This window comes from Medicago sativa, chromosome 1 (genome assembly GCF_051527215.1).
Source record: "Medicago sativa cultivar Bolivia chromosome 1, Bolivia_mono, whole genome shotgun sequence".
Lineage (NCBI taxonomy): Eukaryota > Viridiplantae > Streptophyta > Magnoliopsida > Fabales > Fabaceae > Medicago > Medicago sativa.
The window spans coordinates 3,694,984-3,721,465 of NC_140749.1; the positions used below are offsets into that span (position 1 = coordinate 3,694,984).

The following is a 26,482-nucleotide window of genomic DNA, read 5'->3' on the forward strand; positions in this document are numbered from 1 at the left end:
ACTGTTAGGGTGGCAAATATGTCAGAAAGAACACATCATCCTTCTTCTTCCTCTTGTTTGGTAGGAATTCCATGAATTTGTAGCAAAGAAGTAGATGCTCCCATGATCTCACCGTTAAACCTTTAGAGTTTAAGCTCTCCCACCGTAGAGAAGGACGTGCATCCATCTGCACACGAGTGATTTCCTCAACCTCCGTTGGTTCAGACTTCGGGAAAATATCAACACTCCTCACTTTGGGTTTTTCTTCCACCTCAACCTTGTGACACTCACTCTTCATCTGAACCAGCTTCCTCTGAGACTCATGTGCTTTCTCAACAAGATCACCACACTGAACATCAAACTTCTCAAATGAAACTTGATTTGACACCAAGAAGTCATCTAAAATATTCTGAAGTTGAGTATTGTAATCGATGTTGATCACCTCTTTCTTCCCTTCACCATCACTACCTGGTTGATTCACCTCATAATGACCACAACTCGAGATTTTGTTGTCCAAAATTTTGATCTTAAAAGATAGCATATATTTTTCATACTGCAACTTAGCAATCTCTTCGGTGTCATAGAGGAGTAACCTGTCTATCATAGCTGCAAAACTTGGATAAACTTTTCAGTAGCACAGTACAATGAGAAGAAAACAAAGAGCATAATATTTTTTTTTATTTTTATAAATATATATACAAAAATATAAAAGACAGAAATCCTAAATAATAACGTAATTGCCTTGTTGAAATAATTCAACAGTCCCCGGCAACGGCGCCAAAAACTTGATAGACCTCTGGCAAGTGCACCAAATACTATCGAAGTAGTAAAAATATCGATCCCACGAGGACTGTTTTTAATCTCAATAATTCAACTACGTTGTATTTTAGGATGTATAAAGGTTATTTTGATTTGCCACTAGGCAGTAGATTGGTTTGATTGCATAAAAGTAACTGCTAAAAATAAATTGGTTTTCAAGAATAAGAGAGAGATGAGTTTAGGTCTTTCGAATCATCTATGTTCCCCTAATTGTTATGTTGCACCTATTCGTATGAATGATCTTCTAATCCCACGATAGTTAACAAAATAGTCCTAATCAATCCCTTGAGTTAGGACCCTCTTCTTAAACTACAGCCCCTAATCCCTTAGGTGGTCTAATAATCTTTGAAGGTTTAAAGCACGTTAACCTAATATCACTAATAAACGATTATCCATTCCTAGACTAACCATGTTTATTAGAACAATTCAATAGGTCAAAGTAGAAAGCTATGGTCAGTAGTCATTCATTCTCACAAAATCATATTTATATTTGATCAGGATATAAAAAGCATTAAGAACAATTGAATTGAATAAAGACTAGAATATCATTCACAATAAATAGAGTTTCACAACATAATATCTCAATTAGGGTTACAACGAATCATCTCAGACCTAACCTCTAATGAATTTAGCTACTCATAATAGTGTTTACAAATAACATAATCATTAGAGGTAATAAAACATACACAAAGAGGTTGGAAGATGAAGAAATCGTCCTCCTGGTCTTCCTTGCAGTTGCAAAATCGCACTTGGCTCTCTAGAATTCGTAACCCTTGTTTTTGGAATAGACTTCAGCATAAATAGGCACAGAAAATCGCCCAAATCGTGTCACGTTTTAAGTGAATCGTGACACGTTTTTACCTTCTGGAGCAAGAAACTGAATTAGGGTTTCACCAAATCGTGTCACGTTTTACCAATCGTGACACGTTTTCATAATGTCGAACCAAACCTTTCTGAAGCTCTTAAATCGTGTCACGTTTCTGATAAATCGTGACACGTTTTCTTTCTTTGTATTTTCTTCAGTTTTTCTGCTCTTTTGCTGCATAAGTCTCCTTGTGAACTCCATTTTTGTGCTAAAATACATATAAAATTACGTAATGACAAGATGTCATCAAAGTATGCCCATTCATTGATAAAAGATCTAATTATTCTCCTCTTCTCCCCTTCAAAAAAATAAAATAAAATTTATTCTCCTCTTCTCCAACATAATCATTATCCTCATTTTCAGATAGTAGTGAGGCATGTCCTTCAACTTCTTCAATTGAATCATCGGAATCAATGTCCTCAAACTCTGCTTCTGATTCTACCAAGATAGGTTTTAGCTAGGTACTATATTATTATATTGAGCCTCTGGACATACTACGTTTGTTGTCAAAGTATGTTACAAATATCTATCTAAAAGGTGGATGCCAAGTACAGTACCTTTCTGCTCAACTTCAATTTGGCATGAGCAGTTGAGAGACGTATTATAGTTTCTAAAGTTCTGGCAGTTATTGGAAGTGTTCCTCCAGTCTGCACAAACAAAGCCAGCAAGATATCAATACAAAACCAATATGTAGAGTAGAACTATTGATATGTTTCAGGCTAATTGCATTCATGATGCTAATTGAGTTAAGGGATTGGAACAAGAGCATAAAAATCATCGGACATAAATGATTAAGATATTTACTTAATTTGTAAATATGAAAGTCTAACTCACATGTTTATTTCTTTCTAATTGAGTTAACAGAACCTGCCAGAAGCAAACATAATTTTCTCAACTTCACTTTTATGATTTATATATATATATATATATATATATATATATATATATATAATCCCAAAAGTTACCAAGAGAATATAATATAATTACCTGACACACATTCATGGCATCTATCTATCTTGAGACCTTGTTTCTTTGCATCTATCTTCAAAGATAGATCTAATCTAACCACTTCAACTCACCAAACAAAACAATAAACAAGTGATAAAATATTTATTTATTTTATTTATTCGAAAAGAGAAGAGAGTTACCTGAGAAGAAAATATAAAATAAAATAAAATAAAATGGAAGAAGAGCTTGTTTGGTTTTAGATTGTGTGCAGGAATGAATGAATGATGGAATGGTGTTAGAAGCCAACCTCTATTAAAGTATACGAGAAAGCCCATACTTCCACGTACACACATGTCAAAATAAAAAATTTAATTTTTTATGTTGCCCTTCAATACACAACACATATGTAAATTACCTAAAAAAACAAATGTAGAATATACAAATATCCTTTTCTATTCCCTTTAAGTTCTAAAGTCTTTCTTGTCTTGACCTGAAATATCATCTCTTCATTCCAATTTTCTTTGTAAACAAAGTAATTAAAACCTACTCATATTGTTTTTGACATAATATCCTACTCATATTTGACATCATTTTTTATAGAGTAATTGTTACATGAAAAATTTAAATTATATTACAAACGAAAAAATATCACTTTCGAACCAAGTGGATCCAATTCAAGATGAAGATATTTCGAAAAGGAATTAGAAGAACCGTGAGAGTTACTCAAAGGAAATTCAAAATAATACAAAATCGTGAAAACCATCGTATAAAGAACAAATAGTTGATAAACCAACTAATATCATATTAACTTATAAAGGATATAATCAATAAGTTATTTGATATTGTTAGGGATATCAGCGCAATGCGGAAGCACAGGATCGATGCAATTGGGAATTAAAGAGAAGTAAGTAAAATAATAAGAGAAATAACACACAAAATTTACGTGGAAAACTCCTCAATATGAGAAGTAAAAAACCACGGGCGATCACGAGCAAAGTTCCACTATGTAAAAGAAAAGAGTACAACAAGTCCTCTTATAGTGATGAGGACAAAGGACAATATTTTCTCTCAATATCTCCTAAAATACTCTCTAAAATGGAACAAGAATTCTCACCAAAAATACACTCAAGTGTATGTTACAAAGTGTGTTAATTGTTATGTGATAACTCACTATCTCAAGCCTTTTGTGTTGCTTACATATATATAGACCTTAATCTCATACTTAAGAGTGAAGGAATCAAAGTTGGAACATCCAACCTAGAGTAAGAATCAAAGTTGGAACATCCAACCTAGAGTAAGAGCTTGGAAGAAAATTATGATTTCTCTTGGTCAAGATTGTAGGCACATGTTGGAAGCAAATTAGGATTTCTCTTGGTCAAGATTGTAGGCACATTAAATCCAAGAGTTACTTACCTCACAAGTAAGTCATACATAATGGCTTGTAAAAGTCAAACATAATGGCTTGAAAAAATCAAACATAATGGCTTGAAAAAATGGAGAATTAGAGCCACATAATCTAACAGATATAGATAACTTATTGGATTGAATTTGTAGTATATGATTAAATTAACAACTCGTTTAACTTATAAATTTGATGTGACGTAAAAAGATTTTTTAATAATAAGAAAACCCCTTCACTTTTAGATTCATTTTCCCATATGTAATTCTGGTTTAGATCAAGTGCAAGAAAATTGCTTTTCCTACTTTAAACAAAACTAAGAAGCACCATAAAATTACGGCAGTTAACTGTCGTTGGGGCTAAACTTATCATTTCATAGTATTTCTTAACTTTATGTGAAGTGGGAAAAGCAATTTTCCAAATGCAATGCATAATGAGCTTTTTGGTATCAGTGTTGGCCACTTTAATCTTGGACCTTATATGTAACAACTCATATAAACTTTGGTCCATTAACATATTTTTTTTAAAAATATTTTTCGCGTCTGTTTCTTTTTCCACCCTATGAATTTCTCACGCGCTCTACACAATTTGGATTTTAGAATTCGAAGTGTATAAAAACCCCATAAAACCTTCAAAAACACGTTGAAATATTTCAGATCTTAGAATCCGAATAGGACATGCGAGAATCTCATAGGATGAAAAAAGTAATGGTCATTTTTCGCCACACCTGGACTACTGGTGTCAAGGATCCACTCAACTGAGCAATTCAACAATCCAAGACAACATTCAAGAACCCATATGCAGCTATTAATTCTGAACTATAAAGTTTCCATTCAACTTCAAGGAAAAGAAATGTAATGCTGCACTTGGTAAAGTTAATTTTTTTTTGCATAAGACTATAAGGAACATATAGCATATATAGCATTTCATTATAGTCTAATGTTGCCATAGGTACTTAGAAGTTAGTTAGCCATTATTTTATAGTATCGTGCCCTTCAACTATAATCCATATCCTATAAACAGCAAGGAAATTGAGTATACCTAATTTCCATGATGAATGAGGAACAAGGAATATATTCCTTCTGTTTTAATTAAGCTTCCAAATTACTTCACTCATTCAAACCTTCAAATTCAATGCCCTTTCTTCCATTAGCTTATTATTTAATACCTTTGTTGCATTTCATACAGCAAAACTCAATCTCCAAGCCCCAATCAGATAAAAAAAATTCATGACTTTTACCACCATACTATCATGTTTTGAATGACCCCTCAACTCAACTAAAACTCAACTTTTTCATCCTTCTTGGTTCTGGCTATTTCAAATAGCCACCAGCTAAATTTGTGATTATGCCACTTCCACTTTCTTTTTCATTTATTATTATTATTATTATTACTATTACTCCATCCGTCTCAAAATAATAGTTGTTTAAGGTTTGTGAACGATTATTAAAGAAATGATTAATTGTGTTGATTTCAATGGTAAAATTAACGACTTTAGAATATAAAAAGAGAGAGTATAGAAAAATGTGGAGAAATATAAAGGAAAAATACGAGAGACAAAATAAAAGAAGAGAGCAATAAATACAAAGGTAGATGACTCTCTCTGCCTAAAGGTAGAGAATCCTCATCCATTATTTTAGCATGAATACCATCAGTAATCATGAAAGAATGCAATAGTTCAAAGCAAAAGCCAAAAATACTACATGAAAACATTAGAATGTTGTAGCAAAATATATAGCATAATAAGCAGAACCAGTAGAATTCCACCCAAAAACAAAGTAGAACCATTTGAACAGAATAGGCTAATGAATCTTCTTTCTCATTCTTATTTAACAATTGAAACTAATAATCATTTAGTTGTATTTTGTTCGGACCTTAATCCGCTGCACTGTTTTTTTAGGTATTGTCCGTTTTAGAATTTGTGTAAATTTTCACAAGTTTATCCTTTATTAAAATGTGTCAGAGTTTAGAAGAATGTCTCGTTATAAACTACTCTTAACCACCATTTCTAAGATGGTTAGACTTTCTTTTGTATTGAAATTGTTGCCCATAATTAAAGATAGTTAGGGGCTAAAAGGTTCATTTGCCCTCAATCCTCCTTCTAGCCCCAATGTTTTGATATCAGTTTGACTTAAAGCATTTTTAGGTATTGATTGTTTTGACTCCTATATAAGTCATCACAATTTTCTTCTTTGTTAAAATGGCTAGAGTGAATTGAGGAAATCAAGTGTTATAAATTATTTTTAATTTCGATTTCTAAGCTGTTAAAGTATAGCTCATATATGCAAGACACTAAAGAAGGCAAGGGGTGGTAGTAGTCTGGCTCATCAGAGGTAATATTGTAAATTGAATCGTAGTAGTGCTATATATATTGCTTGTAATACTGAAACCCTAATTCATCACAGTAATAGAAACATAATTCTAACTTCTCTATAGTCGTAGAGGTAAGCACAATTGGCTGAACTACGTTAAGAAATATCGTATGTCCATTGTCTTTTACTTTCGTTCTTTTATATAATCTTATGTTACTAGTTGTTGTTCTAACATAAGCATCTAACATAAGCAATGTAAGTACTTTTGGTGTACCGGAACAAGTTTGTTCATTGAATTTTTTTAGAACAAAAAAAAGTTCTATTATAGATAAATGTTAATGGGGACTAAACTAGTGTTTATGTTAGTTTTCACATATTGAAACTTGAATTCCTAATAAAATTCCTTCAACATTCCTCAACTCATAAGTACAATGAATTTTAACTAAAATCCCAGTCAATTTTGAAGACCCCATAGATGTAACTATCATATTCCAAGCCATGCTTTCAAACGCAACCACAATATAGATATAGGTTAATGTACCCGCGGGACACTCGAATAATCCAACACATAAGATAAGGCTATGTATGGGAGAGATCTTGGATTTCTTGTTCAATGTGACCAGCTTTTTTCCATTTCCATTTCAAGCAATAAATAGCATATATACCCCCCATACCTAAATAAGATTGCCATGAAATAGGTCTAAGAATTAAGATGTAAGGTAATTTATACTTTTACATTTTTTAATACATGTGCTTAAGACACAAGTTAACAATGTATTTTTTGTGAACAATTCTTACTTATGCACAACCCCAAATCAAACTTATACGGGCGCGCACACACAAATGAAAAAAATTTAAAAGAGAAATGATTTAGTTACATTACATCTTTTAATTCTTTTCTCTTTTAATTTTGTTTATCATTTATAAATTTGTGCTCAAATAAATTTGATTTGGGTTCATGCCTGAGTTAGAAATGCGCTTTTTTGTTTGTTTGTAAGCAAGTTGAGGAGTAAATTGGGTTACTTCAACCTATTAAAAAAGTTCCAAGTCAAAGAAACGGAACGTTTCTCTTTAGCCCCCACCCCCCAAATATTTTAAAGTCCCTTAAATACGCATCTAGTAGTTATTCATTGGATGTACGTTTTTCAAATAAAATTACGCCTGATAGATGACTACCATATGTGTATTTAGGGGGTCTTAGAGATATTGGGGGGCCTAAAGAGAATCACCCAAAGAAATGACATGTTCTGCAAGCACACTATTGGACTGCTCTACAATTCTTACTTAAAATCCAAGTCCATGACAACATCTTTACTTATTCTACCATCTTTAAAATTTCTGCCACACCCCCCTATATTTCATGTTGGTTCTCATTGTCCAAATGATCTATGGAACCACCAACCAAATCACATGCCTAGCCTGTACCCCGTAAAAAGACATGATGGCTGATATTTCTTAGATTTGTTTGGTTTGAAGAAGAAAAAAAACTATTTCATACATGAGTTTCATAATTTATTAGAAACTGCAATTGTAACTCTTGTTTGTTTCATGTTTTCAATTTGCATGTACAAATATTTGTTTGTACAATTCCATTTCTTTTCCTTGTTATATATATTGGATTCTTAAGATGAACCATTTTGCTATGATTCATTTTGGTTAAAAAAATCGAAGTGTAAATGTGAAAAGAATATATGATAGTAATACCACAAATAAAATATATATTATGTAATTTATATTTTCAAATAAGAAGATAATTTTGAAAATCAAGCAGACTAAATTTGTATTTAATTTAATTAATTTTATTGAAAATGTAAATTAAATAAATATATCATAACACCCTGGCAAGAGTGGTCAAGTTGTGGGAGGGATGCCCTTTCTTTCGGCAGATGACACTTCTTTTTGTCGTAAAGTGTAACTAAAAACCTTATCCAACGCATATAGTATCCCATGTTTGAATTTATGATTGAACAATGCATATAAACTAGGAAGATAGCTATAACAAGGAATAAGAACAAATATAGTCAGAAAAGAAGAAGGGATGATAACAAATTAATAATGGAATTGATAATGCGTATAAACTATGAAGAACCTAATCATAAATATCTCATTCACACCACCATACAACCAGCGATCAAGCCAATCTAGTCCATGATACCAAGAATGGTATTGTTTGTTTATGGAGTTAGTTTAGATAGCGTTTTAAGCACACATTCTCCAACACTCATTCTATGATTCATTTTTAAATTGGATGAAACCCATGTCTAACTATTTTATATGTGACTCATTTCTAAAGTGTGATACTCACGTAAGTTTCATTCAACAAGAGAGTGAATATTAAAGAGACTATTAAAAAGATAGTGTTCATAACACTCATATTTCATACATACATATGACAGTGCGAGACAAGACGACATATTTTATTTTAGCGTATGCCTGTTTTTATGATGGTGTCGCACTTAAACCTAATTGAAGCTACAATTTCCAACTCCTACAAAATCACATTAAATTGTTCTTGGGACACAATAATAGGTATCCTGCGCCCAAACTAAACGGTTATTCTGAGTTTTTTTATCTTTCTTGGAATAATCAAAGTGTTTTTTTTCTAGGGCTTGCTAACAAATACTGTGTAGAGACTTACTAAAAACAAGTATCATAAAGATCTAATTTAAGAAATTAAAGATAGAAAATTTATTTTAAAATTTGTGTTGAAAATGACAATTTTAAACTTTTAAAGAATAATATCCAAGTTTCAAGATAAATTTTTTATATTTGGTTCCTTAACTTTTGATGTTAAGCACTTGTTAACATTTTTTTATTTGTATACATCAGACTGTTTTCCCCCCTAATCAATGTATCTCCTATTAGGCTATTCTCACTATCTCACAAAATAACTAAATTTCGTTTAAAGAATGCCGTTTCTTGCTGAATAATTTTCATACACACTAGCTAGGGTTCAAACTCTATTAGATTTTTATATTGGTTATATAAATCATTCTTACAAAATTTGTTTGCAAAATGAGGGATGCAATATTTTATAAACTCACTTCAACCATATATTTATCATATTTGGAACTTTATTTTTTCTCAATATACCCCTCACGTCGAACACTATTAAGTTTGATGTGTGGATATAAATAGTGGATGGATGAATCCATAAGCTTGAATACTATATCAAATTTTATATTTGGTCTAACTTATTTTTACAAAAATGACTTGTGAAATAAAAGATGTCATCATTTATAAATTTATAAACTTATTTTTGGCCTTATATTTATCCTATCTTGAACTTGATTTTTCTTCTCAATAAACACCGACACATAACAATTGATCAATTGTGTAATCGTGTTAGAGCATCATTTTGTTGGAAAATACTTGATTGATCACAACTCCAAATAAAAAGTATTTGGACTCGCACACATAAAATTACACATAATTTGATTATTGTAAAACAAACATCATTTAATTCTTTATTCTTCTACCTTTTCATTTGTTTACTCTGTGCCTAAATATTGTGTCTAAATCTAGTAGCCACACAAGTATTTATGTCCACAATGGAAGCTACATTCATATCTTGTTTTGAGGCTACTTTTGATCGCCGCAAGTTAACCTTGATCGGGAGGCAAAACAAACCTAGTTCTTTAATGCGCTCTCTTACGGTTAAGTACTTAATGTCGATATGTTTGTTTCGACTTCTATTTTTATTATTCTTAGCCATAAAAACTACAACTTTTGTTTTTTTATATGTGTGACCAATGTTCAAATAGTTATGCCCCCGAACCACTCGTCATCATTTCCCATGAATAATATACACTTTCCACAAGAACAAAGCCTATTTATTTATTTATTTGAATTTTACACAAAACAGAGCTTATCCTCTCTATTTTTTGGTGAATAATTGAGAATATCCTCTCTTTTTTATTGAATTATTGAAGGAATTGAGAATATCCTCTTAGCTGTTGGTTTCACAATAAATACATTTATCTTAGGGGAGTATGCACTGAACGTGGATCTTAAAAACTAACCCCCCGGGTTAACTACGACCATTAGATAAATTAAGACTACATTTATGAGGGAAAATTATGTAGTGTGAAAATTGAGGGGAAAATTGAGTAGTGTGAAAATTTTGCCACCTATTGATATGATTAAATCCTCGTGGAGAATTTTTTTGTCCAAGAGTCTCAAATTGAATAAATAAAAGAAATCTAATACTCCCACCGTTTTAAAATACATGTCCAATTTTTGCAACGTGCACTATTCACTTGACTTACTTTGACCATACTTTTTAACTAATGTATAAATACAAATATTAGCATGTAAGATGTTGTTTGGTTTGTCTCGACAAATATTTTCAAAATATTAAATTTTTATAATTTTTTTACTTTAGATAATTAAAGATATTAACGGTCAAAATTGTGCATTGGCATATGTGAAGTGGTTGACTTGGACATGTATTTTGAAACGGAGGGAGTATATAGTATAAAATATGAGACTTTATTATTAATTAATAGATTAGTGTTTCGAGTTAGACTCTCTTCGTTGATTAAGAGACTTAATCCATAACAATTGATGTCGGTTGAAAGTTATGCTTTGAAAAATATTACTTACACACACAATTGATTCTAAAAAAGAAGCACACGATTGGTTATCGATTGATAATATAAAATGTATAATATTTTTATGTTGATGGGTTCTCAATAAGAGGAGGGGCGGGGGTAAAATCTCCTTTTTGATCGGGAACAAGAGTGTTGGAGCAATTTATTGCGTAGTAAATGTGAGTTAAAAGCTCTATGTTGCATTGTTGCTTGAAAAGATGTATGTTTAACGACATATAAATGAGATAACTCATAAATCTATTACCTTATGATTTTAGATTAAGATGTGATGTTAAATTTACTTGTATGATTACTCTTAATCTAATATGAATGATCATTTGAGGTCTCCTCATGACCTAACAACATTCTTTTTTTTTTTTCTTCCTTCAAGTAGCTTAGTGGCTAGAGCTCGCACATATAATATGCAATATCTCTACCAACTGAGCTAAGCTCATGGGGATGATCTAGCGACATTCTTAAACCAATGTTTTTTTTTTGAGAGAGCTCCTAAGCCTACATATATAAATCTCACAAACAAGTGACAAATAATGAAATTTCAAAACCATCAAATTTTCATAGAATTGTTGTAACAGTTACAAAATATTTATCAAATATTTCACGGTTAAAGATATTAATTAAATAAAAAGTATTGAATTAAAAAATATACAAATGAGATTGTTGGTGTGGTTGTTTTGGATTTTTTTTGTGAATCATGTATCTTCCGCGCGAAACTATGGAGACTAAATGGATGGTAAACTTTTTCTAAAAGTATTAACGATGTTGCTTACGCAAAGATGAATTCGAACTCACGACTTTGAATAAGTTAGAAAAGACTAACGTCGTCGCATCTAAACGCTCTTGCGGTGGTTTTGAATGCTAAAAAACTAAAATATTAGATTAAAAAATGAATGCATTAATTGCTTAAAAATCATGTAATATCGAGAGCATCTCTTATAAGAATATCTATGTGGGTTTCAGAGAGAAAAAAAAAACCATTTTTTTTTGTCTCCACTCGAAGAATTTGACGTGACAAAATGTGTAGCATAAAAATTGTATACGTATACATTTTTTTTTTTAAATAGTTTAGTGGCTAGAGTTCGCACATTTTAAATGTAGAAAATGAAGTATCTAAGGTTCGAACCCCGACCCTTACATATAATATGCAATATCTTTTTTTTTTTTTAAGGAAATATGCAATATCTGTATCAACTGAGCTAAGCTCACGGGGATTGTATATGTATGCATGATAGCTTAAATAAGATATAATATCATCATTATTGTTTATTGCATCTATCATCGTTAATATAAAGTAGATATTTTTTTGGTCAAATAGCCTAGTGGCAGGAGCTCACACATTTTAAATGCGGAGAAGTGTAGTGTCCGGGGTTCGATCCCCAACCCTACATATAATATGCAATTTCCCTACCAACTTAGTTAAATTCACGGGACATAAATATGACACAATGATATAGAAACCGTTCAATAGTAGGGTACTCAAAGTAGGTTGTTTAAAAGAATTATTGGAGGTTCTTTTAAACTTTTCTTAAACAGCATATTTTGTGTCCACTATGGAATATGACACAATTCAAAAAATTTAAATAATTGAAATTAATATTTTTTCACATATTTTTATTAAAAAACAAGTATAATAACAACGACAACAACAACAACAACAATAATAATAATAATAATAATAATAATAATAATAATAATAATAATAATAATAATAATAATTTCAACTTTAAAGTGTTCATTTTCAATTCTCTCTATCGACAATTTTAGTGAGTTAGTCGGTACAAAACTTTGTTCAAGCTTTAGCTTTAAATTGAGTGCTGTTAGTCGGTGAAATTAGACTACTTAGATTTTTTTTGAAGGAGACTACTTAGATTAGTAGTCATTAAACCCAATACTGATTTTTTTTTAATTATTGTAAAATACTTGATCGTAGCTCAAATAAATAATATTAAAAAAGAAAAAAATATATCGAGCCTGACGACACAAGTACACATAATGTGTATATATATGTGCAGTATATAATATAAAATGTAAGTAAATGGCAAGTGATGGTGATAGTGGCATGGCATGGTGGGTTACCTATTTTTCTTTGTTTACATGGAATGGTAGCTTATTGATCATGGTGTCATCTTTATCTAACTTATTTATTTATTTATCTATCTATTTATCTATTAACCAATAAATTCCATCTTTTTGTTGACAAGTTTTTCTTTTCTTCTTTCTTCTCGTGACCAGAACCTTCACTCACTCTTATTCATCCAACACAGTAGAGTAGAGTAGAGCATAAGCAATGAAGATCCAGTGTGATGTATGCAACAAAAATGAGGCTTCATTATTCTGCACCGCCGATGAAGCCGCCTTATGTATCGACTGCGACCACCGTGTCCACCACGCCAACAAACTAGCTTCCAAACACCACCGTCTCTCTCTTCATAACCCAACTCCTAAACAACACCCTCTCTGCGATATTTGTCAGGTATTATTAACTTTTGTTGACCTAACTTTCTCTTATATTTTGTATCAGAGATCATAAACTTTTGTTGACTTAACTTTTTCTTATATTCGGACGAGAGTAACATGTTGACTTTATTTTTCTTGTTTTAGGAGAGAAGAGCTTTTGTGTTATGTAAACAAGACAGAGCAATTCTATGCAAAGATTGCGATTCATCTATTCATTCAGTGAATGAACTTACACAGAAACATGATAGGTTTCTTCTCACTGGTGTTAAGATTTCAACTACAAACTCATCTTCTTCATCTTCATCATCAACACCTTCTTCAGCTACTACCAAGTCAAATCTTGTCCCTTCTTCTTCTTTGATTGAAAAATCTACTACTCCTTCACCAACATCTATGGAAGAAGGAAGTGGTGGTTCTACTATATCTCAATACTTGATTGAAACTCTACCCGGTTGGCAAGTTGATGATTTTCTTGATTCTTCTTCTGTTCCCTTTGCTTTCTCCAAGGTTTTCCTATTTTCTACCTCTCTCTTACTCAATATTAATTTATTTATTTGTATATATCATGTTTGTTTTATACTTTGATTAGATCTAATTAAGATTTTAAATTGTGATCGTGTTACAATCTTTGATATTATGAAAATTGCAGTCAAATTCAGCTAATACAGCCTCGGTCGCCATAATCTACAAAGCGGTCCGAGGCTGTATCAGCTGCATGTGACTGTCAAAGATACTAAGTTTAAATATAATTGATTGGTTTGTTTGTGATTGGATCTGGTGTATGAAATGCAGGGTGATGAATTGTTTAATGCTGGTATTGAAGAAAATCTTGATTCATTCTTTCCCAATAATAATATGGGGATCTGGGTTCCTCAAGCACCACCACCTTCTCTATATTCATCTTCACAAATAATGATGGGGCAGAGTGAGACAACAAAGAAAGGGAACAACAACAACAAAAGCAGCATCAACAAATCAAGGTTGAGGGATGATCATGATAGTAATATTTTCACAGTTCCACAGATTAGTCCTGTTGCCAATTCCAAGAGAACGAGATATCTATGGTAGATTTAGATATGTATCTTATCTTGTGTGGATAGTTGTTAAAACCTCTGCATCAAAAAATAACACTTTCTTTGTTTGTTTGTTTTTGTATTTTTGGTTCTTTTTATTTTCTATCTTTTTACCGACCTTGGCTTGAATTTCACCTTTTTTGTTCCTTTTGACTTTTCTTCTTCTTTTTCTGTCATTTTCTGAAGGAAAACTTTCCTACCCTATACAGAGGGTTTTGTTTTGATAAATTTATGTACTACTGCACCTTTCTCCTTGTCAATGTAATTGTAAATGCTTTCATTTCTCTGAGTAAAACAGTTATGGACAGATTTTTCGGTGTTTCTTTTTGGCAATTGGCAAGCAAAAGAATCTCATTCACTAGTTGAGGCTTGTAAGTTGCAGGTATTATAAACAGTCACAACGATTCTTGATGTTATCGAAAATTTCCACAAGAAATGTAAATAAATACATCCCCTTAAACTTAACTCAGTTGGTATAAACAATGCATAATATATATAGTGTCAGAATAGTTCGGTAATATGAGTTGAGACACTATTATAAATGAGGTCTGGAGTTTGATTCCTGTAATCAAATTCTCGCTTTCGCTAACAAATTAAGTGTTATTGTTTGCTTTACAAAAACATAATTGTCATAGCATAAACCTTCACATTATGGCCACCAACTATTGAGGTGGCTGACCATAGTTGATTATGATTGAATTCATAAAAAGTGTACGAACCTTGTATTGGTCCTTTTGTTCAGGGGACCGTTGGCCAGGTTGTTGGAAGTAGGACATTGGACATACAAATATTAATCAAGAGAAAAGAGGTGATGGTGAGAAGATGATAGTACTCACTCACACTTGAATGTGTTGATGGTGATGGATATTATACATATGGGCAGAGGTGAGGGAGGGCCATAAGTGAAAAAGGGTTTGAATAGATTGATGCATATGGGTTTGTCTGTACATAACATAGGAAATTCATTTGTGGGGTAACAGTAACTATATTAGTCATTATTATGCTTTCATGCATTTTAAAAGCAGAAAAATGGTTGGTATAGCTTCCACTTGTGGTATTTTTATGTTTCTAATTTTGGTTTTGAGGGAGAGGGTCAGAGGGGGGTTCTCCTTATGCATCATGCCACAACAAGCCCAAAATTGAGCTAGCAACGGAGTTTGGTATAGCGTTTGCAAAATAGAGTTTGATGAAAATCACGGCAAAAAACCATGTTAGTATAGAAGCTAGTATTTGGAGCTTCTAGAAATCACGGCAAAAACGCATTAGAAAACGTGCAAACTTGCTTTTATGTGTTGCAAACGGAAACCAAACACACAGTGAGTTGAGACTCAAAATTTCCATTTGGATTAGTTTTGCACTCAGTGGATTCTTCTGTGCCCATATGCAACCACTTAACTATCTCCAATATTGTCATCAATCATCATCATTCCAAACTCCTATGTCAATACTTTTTTTTTCTTTATCAAGACCCATATGTCAATACCATGCAAGCATTTCTATCCCTAGTCACACACCATATGCCAAAATTAAAGCCATTTACTTGGATGAGATGATTTAAGCCTCTTCCAACTTAATCAGAGATCAAGTTCGATTTCAACTCTAAAAAACAGTGTTAATGAAAAGATTATTTATGCCTCTTTAAATCAGCACAAAATCAGGATTCTCATCCACAATACAGTCCCCTAAGCAATAAAAATGAGTGGGGAAAAGTATCCAAAAAAATGAGGGGGGAAAAAGAAACTTCATAGAGACAGAGAAATCTGAATTAACTGTCAAAGATTACTAGGATCCAGCCAAGAGAGACGTGGGTGGTATTTTGATCTTCTATAGATTTGAAACTTTCATTTTTTTAATTGGGTTTTTCTAACCTGTGCAAGATTGCACAGCTTAAGTAGTAATAAATGCCTAATTTTTTGGGTTTTCTAGAGTCTTATTAATGAGTCAATTAATTAACCATTTCTTAAAAATTGTTTTTTTTTCTCTCTCCTATTTTTGTTTGTTTGCGAAAGGCTTTCTCATGTTTACAATTGCCAACGAATGTGATCACAGTACCCTTACTACCATACATGCTACAACTCGCAAACAAAACAAAACAAAAAAAAGACGTACGTGCTACAACTTGTTGAAATTTCAATTTTAATCAGTGATTCATGCGGGTTCCCAGCAATCAAATATATTATCCTACTATCAAATTCTAAATAAAATAAAATATTCTTAATTAAAGAGGAAAGAATCACAGTCCTTGAAATTGATCTTTGTTTAGTGTTATTAGTGGGAAAAAGAAAAACCGACGAAGGGAAAGGGATGAATACTGAATCCAAAATCACGGGGTATTTAATTGAAATTGAAGAAGAATAACAGGGAAGGTCTGCTTTGTTCATAGTGGGCTCCATTTTGTTGGCAAATGTTAATGTGAGAGAGTAAAAAACAGTTTTTAAGAAAAGGCTAGTTAATTGACTCATTAATAAGACTAAAAAAACTCAAAAAATTAGGCATTTATTACTCCTTAATTTGTGCAATGTTGTATACAGGTTAGAAAAATCCTTTTTAATTTAGGGAAAATTGAAACTTTATTGTCAACTCTCTTATTGCACACATTAATGAAGGAATGTATCATTATTGCTACCATATGCAGATGATAAAAGCCGCACCAAAATGCATCTTTCTCATTTAATTGTATCCATTTCCATTACGTTTTTGACATCATCCTACCATATAGGTTGATATTAAAGAGGTTTTACTTTTTGACATCATTTTGAACTACCACCCACCACCCCCAACCTATTTCACTAGTTTCTTTAATTGTTGACAAGAGCATTGCATCTGCATAACCTTAAAAAAAAATTGAAGACTTCAGTTAATGAAATAGAGTCCAACACAAATTTAAATTGATGTCCATTACTTAGTAACAATAATACGGACACAAATATATGTAGTATGCATTCATTGTCACATCTAACATATATGGTTGAAGTAAAATGAAACACACACACACACACACAATGTCAACTCAACATACTTGTCTAGGTTTTTTTTTTGACAAAACATACTTGTCTAGTTGTCTACCTAGGAAAAGCAATGTAAAAACATAAAATATGAGAAAAAAGAATAAGAAAGAAAGGGCAAGGAAATGACTAGTTATATGATGTAATTTAGGGTCGTCGACAATGAGCTTTGCACATATGGTAGCAGTCATAGAAACAAGGTCCACCACAGTGAAGAGGACAATCCAACCTCATACCTTTGCACCTTGTTCTTGTCATGCATTGTGCAAACTCCCCTAACCTATATTCTTCCTTGGATGCATGTTGATGTTGTTGATGATGATGCTTCATGCCTTTTATAGTTCCTCTCTTCCCTTTAACACGTGATCTTGGTTCACCTCTACACCCCCATTTCCACCAACCACCCCCTCCACCTCCTCCTCCCCATCCCCATCCACCACCACCTCCTCCTCCTCCTCCTCCACCACCACCACCTCCACCTCCTCCACCCCATCCCCATTTAAATCCTCCACTTCCTCCTCTCTTATACCAACTACCTTTGCTTGTGTTAAACACAACTTCATTGTTGTGTTTTCCTCTTACATGTTCCTTACTAGCCTCATGATTAGAGAGGGTTGCTAAAGTGACATTGCCTTGACTTTGAGCAGTGTCATTTTTCAGCTCGTCACCTTTAAGACCAACAATTTCCACTGTCAGAATTATCAAGCAGAGAACAGTACAAAATCTCAAGTTCTCCATCTTTTGGCAAGCTACAGAGGAAATGGAATATTAGTTATATCATATATATAGCAGCTTTTGTGACTAATATATATGGCGTGCCATCAACACTGGTTGACATTTTCCATCACAAACCTTTTCCTTCTTAGAAATATCTTACCATTCACTTTTGACCCCACATGCAAAATTTGTAGCAATGAGTAGTGCAACTGTACAAGCACCTTTGTGTACCTAAACTTCCCCACAAACACTGCATGCGTGACTCTTGGCATGGGATCATAGCTGGTCATATTCTCAAGTGATATTACCTATCCTCCATATAACCCAATATCCACAAAAAACACATTACAATTCTTAATAGATCTTTGGCAAAAGCTTTAATAAGAAGTCACTTTCAAAAGTGGCATTCATCAAATATTATGAAAGTCATTACTCATTATAGCCATAAAAAAAACTGGTTTTTATAGCAGTTGAGATTTACTAAAAGGTACTACACTAATTATCATTATTTAAAAAAGAATATACCAAACCAAAAGTTTAGCTCGAGTTATAGATTGCTGGTTGCATTAGCATGTATTAAACTTTTAGAATCAATGAAAAGCTATCCAAATAATAGGGAATCTTTGCCTCCAAGCAATAGGGAGTTTTAGCCAATATATATACACTATATAGATATATAGAATAGTGCAAAATCAACGCCAACCAAGAAGTTGAACGCCCATAATGATGGACCCTCATATCATGCAGAATCAACTTTTGGCATTTGTTCGTTACACACTTCTTCCGACTCTGAGTTGGTATTGCTTGGCCTTTAAGCCTAAGACTGTGGAGAACGTATATCACAAGACGTAGTGACGTAGTAGAGACGGATGGGAAGAAATATCCATCCATGTGATATACACTATCAAGCTACGTACCGTAATGAATATTTGACAACCATGTGTAACTAAAAACTTATTTAATATATGTATGTATATCAAGTAATTAAGAGCATTTGAATCTGCATAATATTAGAGCATCATAATTCATAAATCAATACCAATATTCAAGACGAATATTTGCTTTTTAATGCACATTTTTTATCTTAATAAAAAGAGAAAGTAATTTTAAAGAGCCTAGCGGCAAAATTCACACTTAATAGGTGAAAAATTGCTAGTTCAAACTCACACTTTAGCATATCAAATACCCCTATAGTCTTTTATCATATGTACTTATGGGACGGATCTTGACAATTTCATTCATTATGTGCAAAAACTACAGAAGATGTGGTGGCAAACTTATAATTAAAAACAAAAGCACCTATGAAAAAAATTTAAAACAAGTTTTGTGAACATTTGTCCTACACGGCGTTAAATACGAAAGTTGGTGAACTTTAGACTCAAATTTGGGTACAAAAAGGTAGAACAGTAAGCTTCAAGCCCCTATTTTTTCCCCAATTTGATCTTGCACCATCATTGTCACTGAAGCAAATCTAACACTCAAAAAGAGTAATGATATAATCAGCTTTCTTGTAATATTGAGTTTCTCACTTTCTAATTAAGTGGGGAGTTTTTTTTTTTTTTGACATTGTTCGTACCTACACAGACTTTTTGAAAATAAAAAAATATTGCAATAATCATCCAAATCTTTGATTAACCACCCAATCCTCAACTGAAAAGGTTTACATAAATTAATTGAAGTTTACACAAATTATTGTTAGTTTTCTAAGGATTGGTTTGGGAATAGCTCAGCTTGGTAAACTCAAAACCTAACATCCTTCCATACTTGACAACTTCCCGCTTCGCTTCCCTAATATTGTCCAAACAATGACCACATTACACTTTTCCATTTGATAATATCGTTTTCATTTTTGAATTTCCAAACGATTGTAAGTAAATAGAGGTTTAACATCCTAACCGGATAATTATTTGATCAAATACCCTGCAAGTATTTACAGCCTGACTACATAAATGCTTGAAAAATGCACAAAACAACAGGTACATACAAGACTGTGGAGATAGGCTCGAGAGGGTGACATTGAAGTGCACACTAACCTGACATATATTACATGTTACAAAACCTAATTACGACTCAAGGACAGCTCCTTCAACAATTTTCCACCCTGAACCTGAAAAAGACATTTCATATCTTGTTGTGTAGGTTCTGCTGCTGGAAGTATCATGTTGTGGATGACCAACAGCAGTGAGGTGGGTAGACTCTTTGAGAGTTGTTTCCACTACCGCACGCTGCCCATTCTGTGATACAGTCACACTGTCAATGTTGAGATCCTCCAAATTGTAGTCATACGACCAACCAAGCTCTGCAATCTCAGCTGCTCGATCAGTCCATATCTTCAACATTTCACCGTCCAACACCTGGCAGATCTTAAACTTCAGTGAAACTTCATATATGCAAAGATGGTAGGTAAATTGTTTATGAAAAATAAAAGGATAGTATATAATTCACCAAAGAAAACTGTCTCAAGATTATTAGTAATCAGTTAAGAAGTAACAAAAGAGAATGTTCAGTACTGGTCCAGGAGAAAGAAAAATCCACAAGCAATATAATACATAACAGTTCATTCAGAAGTTGCATAATGCTTCTCAGTTCCCAATATCCCCACATACATACACATGAAAAGGTCACCCTGCCCATTTATGCACATATATATAATATATGATCCATCCCATATGCAAGGGGTCATGTTATTTATACTTGACAAAATTCAACCTGACTTCGGTATCTAATATGAAATGTTAGTTCAGTTTTACTGTGAAATGTTGACAAAATGAAAATTCAACACCCATTTTTTATCAGTGTGGGGGTATGGGAATGGAGGAAGCAAACCAGGAAGAGGAAGTAAATGGTTAGCTAAGTTTGGGAGATTTTTCAATGGAGAGGACTAGAACCCAATTTAAAAATATCATGTGGTACGGTGTATACTCGCATCATCAAAATGATTGTTTAGAAACCACTAACCAGTTTACAATTTTCTACCAAAAAAAGAAAATAAACAAAAAATTCTTCTCCAAAAGGTTCTAATTCCACTCCTTCATTTTCAATTTATGAAACAATTCATTCCCCCTGCTGACAAAACTAAAAAAAACATAGCCTAAATGGTATCCCATTGTACCAAATTGGGATTCAATGAAAAGGAAAAACAATAAACACACATAAATAATTGCACATGAGGTCAAGGAAAGACACATGATTGCACAGTTGCCATATTTAACAAGACTGTAGAAGAAAAATATATTATCGCTGCATTGATCATATTCACACAAAATTTTGGAACAGTGTGATTAGTAATTCCCACCTCCATTTTAAAGGACCAACTAAATTTCTTACCTCTTGCAATCTTCCTAGGCAATGGTCAGGTCCAAAAGCCTGGGATTTGATATGTTGCCACTTGCGGACTAGAGTTTCTGCAACCCTTGCACTCATTTTTGGTAGTTGCTCTCCTAATTCTTCATCTCCTACAGGACCTGTACAGTTGAATCTGTTATGCATACAATAAGCAACTATTGCCAGAAGTTTACATCAAAAACCTAATTTCAGATCTCTGATAATTGAATCAATCTCAAGAGTAAGAAAATATATGTACTATAGTACTCCAATGGTTGTGTAAGAAAATATCTGTAGTTCTGTACTAGTACTCCAATGGTTGTAGATGATTCAAAAAGATCATACCTAAATTGATAGTATCTGACGCAATTGCTGAACCAGTCACTTTGCGAAGAATGGGCGAGCCATTTTTAGAAGGTAAAATCTTCAAACCAGCTAAAGTTATGAGTCCAATTGCTACACCAGCACACATGATCTTCACACTTGCATTTTTTATTTCATCAGTAATAAAGTTTCCATCATTTATCTCAGAAGTATTTTTTGTTCCAGAAACCTCAACATTGACAGGAGGATTCTGATCTGATAATCTAAGGGGATCCTCATTTTCAGAAACACTGGAATGATCCTTCTCACCATTTACTTCATATGTCAATATTTTATCATCAGACCGAACAGGAAACACCCTCTTTAATGCTTTTATTACACTAGCCTGGACATGGCCAATAACAGCAGTAGCCTCAGCTCCAATTTTTGCTATAGCTGCTGCAGCAGCCAGGGGTGAACGACCAGCACCCTCCAGCCTCTCTAGATATCTTAGCACTGTGGGGTCATCGTAGTAATCTCCAAGCTTAAAGCTTGTCTCTTTAGTATCTCTAAACCTGGGGAAAACCACCTCCATCAACCATGTCTCCAACAATTTACAGAGTCCAGGAAGATCACTGTCTTCATCACCTTTTGCGTTTTCCATAATAAAGTCTATAATGGATGGGTTTCGATAAGGAGAGCTGTCACTATCGAGTCCCAACCATGATCGACATTGATCAAGCTCCCCAACAAGCAGTGCACACAGACCCTTTTCTAATGCAAAATCAACTTCTCTCTTCTCCATCTCCATGGGAGTATAAACAGAGGGAGCATTCCTCATATTTGTTACCTTAGTTTGTTGAAGTTGGTGGAATAAATTATCAGCATCTTGGATAAGATGTGGCTTTTTACCTACAAAGGCTTGTGCAACCAATGCAAGTGCAACCCCATAGGCCTCAAAACTTTCAGCTGGAATATTGCTAGGGGTTGCTACAAAAAGTTCGACCTTAAAAAAAAAAAAAAAATTGGAGATAAAAAGAATTAATGAAAGAGATAAATGTAAATCCTTCATAAACAAAAACTAAGGGGGAGAAAGAAAATTAAAATAAAAAACATGCACAAAATATTCTATGAACACCTGTTCGGCAGCTTTCATATGCAGGAATGCCTCATTCATGAAATCCTCACGTGTGAAACTCCCGGCAATTGCTGCTGCTCCTCCACCTCCGACTGCCCACAGAATGTTGCGGACACCTTGGAGACCTTCTTCTCTGCGCGCTCGATGTTCATCATCAAGAGGCAAGGCTAAAAGTTCTAATACGCAGCGTGGGGTTATCTCTTCAAGTGTCTCATCAATTTGTGTTTGTAAATCCGGTGCTAGGCTGCTTGCCCCTTCTTCCTACATGATCAGGTGAGTCATCAGAAAGCATATTTCACCAGAACTGCAATTTAAAAGTCTACAAGCTATACACGTTGTTTTAATGCACATTAAATACATGCAAAAATAATATTGTGTAGATTTTGGAAATGCAACAGTAGTAAAGTTTTAAAAGGAATACTATACTTGACAAATACACAATTTCACCCCAAGTACTTATTACTTCCACATCCATAATACAACAACAGCACCATATCAATTTTGTGGCAGTAGTGATGAGTGAGATTACATCAATATTAGGAAAGCTATGTACAATAATGCATGAAAGAGTACACAAAATTTTAAACGAGTCCTGATAACAAGTAATCCACGGACATTCATTAAACATTATACAATGTTTAATAAAAAATATACAACATACATATATGTTCTAATATATTGCAAGCTTAAAAGAAAAGATTTTGTAAAAGTTGCATGAGTAATTAAGATTGGTTGAATAACTGGGTAGATTATTACTTTTTACATTGAACCATCATGAATAGTTATACTTTTTCTTTATTTTTGTACTCAGTTCGGTAACAAATCTTTATACTAGATAGTATGGCTCCACTAAAAAAAAGATATATGTTTGTCTAATCAGTGCAATTTCTGAATACATCAAATTGCAAAAAAGGGGGCACTGCCTATGTTCTATGTCTACAGGGTATTCTTCTACTACTCGTAGAGTCAAGTATGGATAATCTTGTCTACAAATACTTATCAAAATTGAAATATTAAAAAGTCGTATAATATCAATAAATTTTCAAACAATTGTTTCTCATACAACTTGAAATTAGCCTATACATTTCAAATTTCTCAAAAAACTCTCATTTAACTTGTCTATAATCAATCAATTATCTAAAACCATATAATGGTATTTCCTTATCCTAGAAGCTAAATCCAGACAGGCATCAGTGTTAGTAAATTACATTATTATAGGCCTGAAAACTAGGTATTATCTCTCACCTGCAAAAGCTTCAATGCCCTTTCCAGCATCTCACAAGCAACAATGAAATCCGGTGGGGAAAAAGCCATAGCATCCCTAGAAATGTCAACATATGCAAGCGCCATAGCCAACACAACATCTTGCTTAAACGTCTTTGGCAACCTCTCTCTCAGTAAACCCCCTCCAATCCGAAGCACCAACTCTGTCTCTCCAGCTTCTTGCAACACGCACAGAGCTCCAGGAACCTACAAAACATAAAAATAAAAAGAATCCTTACGTTAAAAATAACAAATACTCTGCCTCATTTGCAATATTTTTCTGTCCCAAAATAATAGTCATGTTAGTATACCAATGAAACATTAACTATTTTTTCTCACTAATTTAACCTTATTAAACTACAACTAATAAGGGTGTTTTAGTAATTGAAACTCATTTTATCATTGAAATCAACACACACAATAAATTATTTTCTTCTGAGGTGCAACTCAAACGTGGCACTCAAGGTATGTTTGCCAAGACACACTTCTGAGCTTGTAGCTTATGTCTGATTAAAAAAGACAATAGTCATTTTGTCACGAGCTTATTACTTATTTTTACTAGCTTAAAGTTTCTTTATAAGCTAACTCAAATAGTTTATAACTTACCAGTTCTCTCTCTCAATTTTACCCTTATAATCTAAATTGAAAAAAATTATATATTAATTAAATATATATTTTTTCATGTCATTTCATATATATAAGCTAGTTCAACTGCTAATTTAACAAACACTACAAATTCAATCATCTAGCTTATCTACCATAAGCTCATCCACTATAAGCTGCTTATCAACTATTCGCTGATTTTACCAAACATAGTCTTAACCTAATGTTTTGTATCTTATTCTTCTAGCTACACTACTCCACTTAGTACAATTAATAAGAGTGTTTTAGCAAATGAAACTCATATTATCATTGCAATTAACACAATTAATCATTTTCTAACGCAGCAGAATTCAAATGTGAATTGAATTGAATTGAATGAAATTGAAAGCTTACTTTGTCGAAAGGGATTTCAGTGAGAATGGAAGATTCCTCATCTTCGTCCTCGTCATCGAGGAGGCTTTGATTATACTCTCTTCTAGAAGCAGGATCAGCTAGGGTTTCACAAGCAGCTTGAAGAATCTGTCGACGACTAATCAAAGCTTCATTACTGAAAGCATACTGAGGAGGCTTCGAGAATTTCGCCTCATAAGCTCTCCGAATACCATCGCCGAGAAAATGCGTTTCTGCGCCGAGGATTTTGTACAAGTCAAGAGGGAGTGACACGTGGCGTTCGATTGGAGGAGGGTAAGAAGGAGTGAGAGTGACTGTGGCGGAGGTGGTGGGGGTGGAGGAAGAGGAGGTGTCGCCGAGGAATTGGAAATCGGAAATGAGTCGCTCCGCCCATTTGCTGGTGGCGGAGACGGCGGAGGAATGGAGGCGGTTAGGTTTTTTGGAGAAGCGTGTGAGACGGCGGGGAGTGGAGAGGCTGACGCCGATGGTTACGCCGGTTACCACCGCAGCATCCATAGCTTAAAACTTTGAACTTTTGTTAAAACCCTTTTCTTCTCCCTCCCTCTCTCTCCTCTAGTTAGTTATGTTCTATCCAATGTGTAATAAAATAATCTCGTTGTTTCTGACTATTGGTTATAAGAGTGAAACTCAAAATACAACTCAAAAGGTCTCTCGGGTTCAAATTTAAACCTGTTTTATTTAAATCGATATTCAAATTCAGATGAAAATATTTAGATAAACTTTTTAACAAGAAACATATCTATATCTATATAATATAAATTTACCACCTATTCCAAGGCCTCTTCTCTTCTTTTCTTGACAAGTGTCACCATTTTTAAAGGTTTTAAAGTTTCATTCAACTAGCGACATGTGGCACTCTAATCTTCTTTTGTTCTAATGTTTTATTTATGAAAATGTTATAATTCAATTTTTTTTTTGGAAGACCAATTATATTGTGTTATTATATGTTATTTTTTTTATGGAAATGTTACAATTCAATGTTTTTTATTTTTTATTTTTTTGACAAGATTCAATGTTTTTTATGTAATGCACTATATAAATTTAATAATAATTTTTCTAATACAAAATATTATTGTAACATTGACTGATTGATACCCTATCGAATTGATTTTTTTTTTGCTAATCCATGATTTTGTTATGAACTAACGAAATTGATGAAATAAACTAACTTTTATTCTTATTTTTAAAAACATATTACTAAAAGATTTTTTTAATTTTAATCTTCGATGAAATTAATTATTTTAATTTTTTTAAAT

At 33.1% G+C, this 26,482-nt stretch overlaps 3 protein-coding genes and 1 long non-coding RNA gene across 5 annotated transcripts; 1 reads left to right on the forward strand and 3 right to left on the reverse strand.

The window, feature by feature from the left end:
• Positions 1-1,324: 1,324 nt before the first annotated feature.
• LOC146951811 (uncharacterized) lies at positions 1,325-3,782 on the reverse strand. Its single transcript, XR_015032308.1, has 3 exons — positions 2,651-3,782; positions 2,498-2,530; positions 1,325-2,310 (listed from the first exon to the last, which is right to left on the reverse strand). It is a non-coding gene; the product is annotated as an uncharacterized LOC146951811 (long non-coding RNA).
• Positions 3,783-12,959: 9,177 nt separating this feature from the next.
• On the forward strand, positions 12,960-14,769 carry LOC146951812 (B-box zinc finger protein 21-like). Of its 2 annotated transcripts, XM_085755077.1 has the most exons (4): positions 12,982-13,034; positions 13,165-13,405; positions 13,534-13,896; positions 14,182-14,769. In XM_085755077.1, exons 2-4 carry the CDS (start codon positions 13,220-13,222, stop codon positions 14,455-14,457), a joined length of 825 nt encoding a protein of 274 aa, XP_085611203.1. In that variant the 5' UTR covers positions 12,982-13,034; positions 13,165-13,219; the 3' UTR covers positions 14,458-14,769. The 2 variants fall into 2 exon arrangements, with proteins under 2 accessions (XP_085611195.1, XP_085611203.1); XM_085755069.1 differs by having other exon boundaries at positions 12,960-13,405.
• Positions 14,770-17,319: 2,550 nt separating this feature from the next.
• LOC146951813 (uncharacterized) lies at positions 17,320-18,611 on the reverse strand. The gene has a single exon (XM_085755084.1). It carries the CDS (start codon positions 18,203-18,205, stop codon positions 17,615-17,617), a length of 591 nt encoding a protein of 196 aa, XP_085611210.1. The 5' UTR covers positions 18,206-18,611; the 3' UTR covers positions 17,320-17,614.
• A 1,400-nt stretch (positions 18,612-20,011) lies between these two features.
• Positions 20,012-25,809, reverse strand: LOC146951814 (protein ACCUMULATION AND REPLICATION OF CHLOROPLASTS 6, chloroplastic-like). Its single transcript, XM_085755093.1, has 6 exons — positions 25,209-25,809; positions 24,195-24,419; positions 22,950-23,210; positions 21,854-22,817; positions 21,512-21,648; positions 20,012-20,538 (listed from the first exon to the last, which is right to left on the reverse strand). The coding sequence occupies exons 1-6, from the start codon at positions 25,719-25,721 to the stop codon at positions 20,248-20,250; spliced, it is 2,391 nt and encodes a 796-aa protein (XP_085611219.1). The 5' UTR covers positions 25,722-25,809; the 3' UTR covers positions 20,012-20,247.
• Between the last annotated feature and the right edge of the window lie 673 nt (positions 25,810-26,482).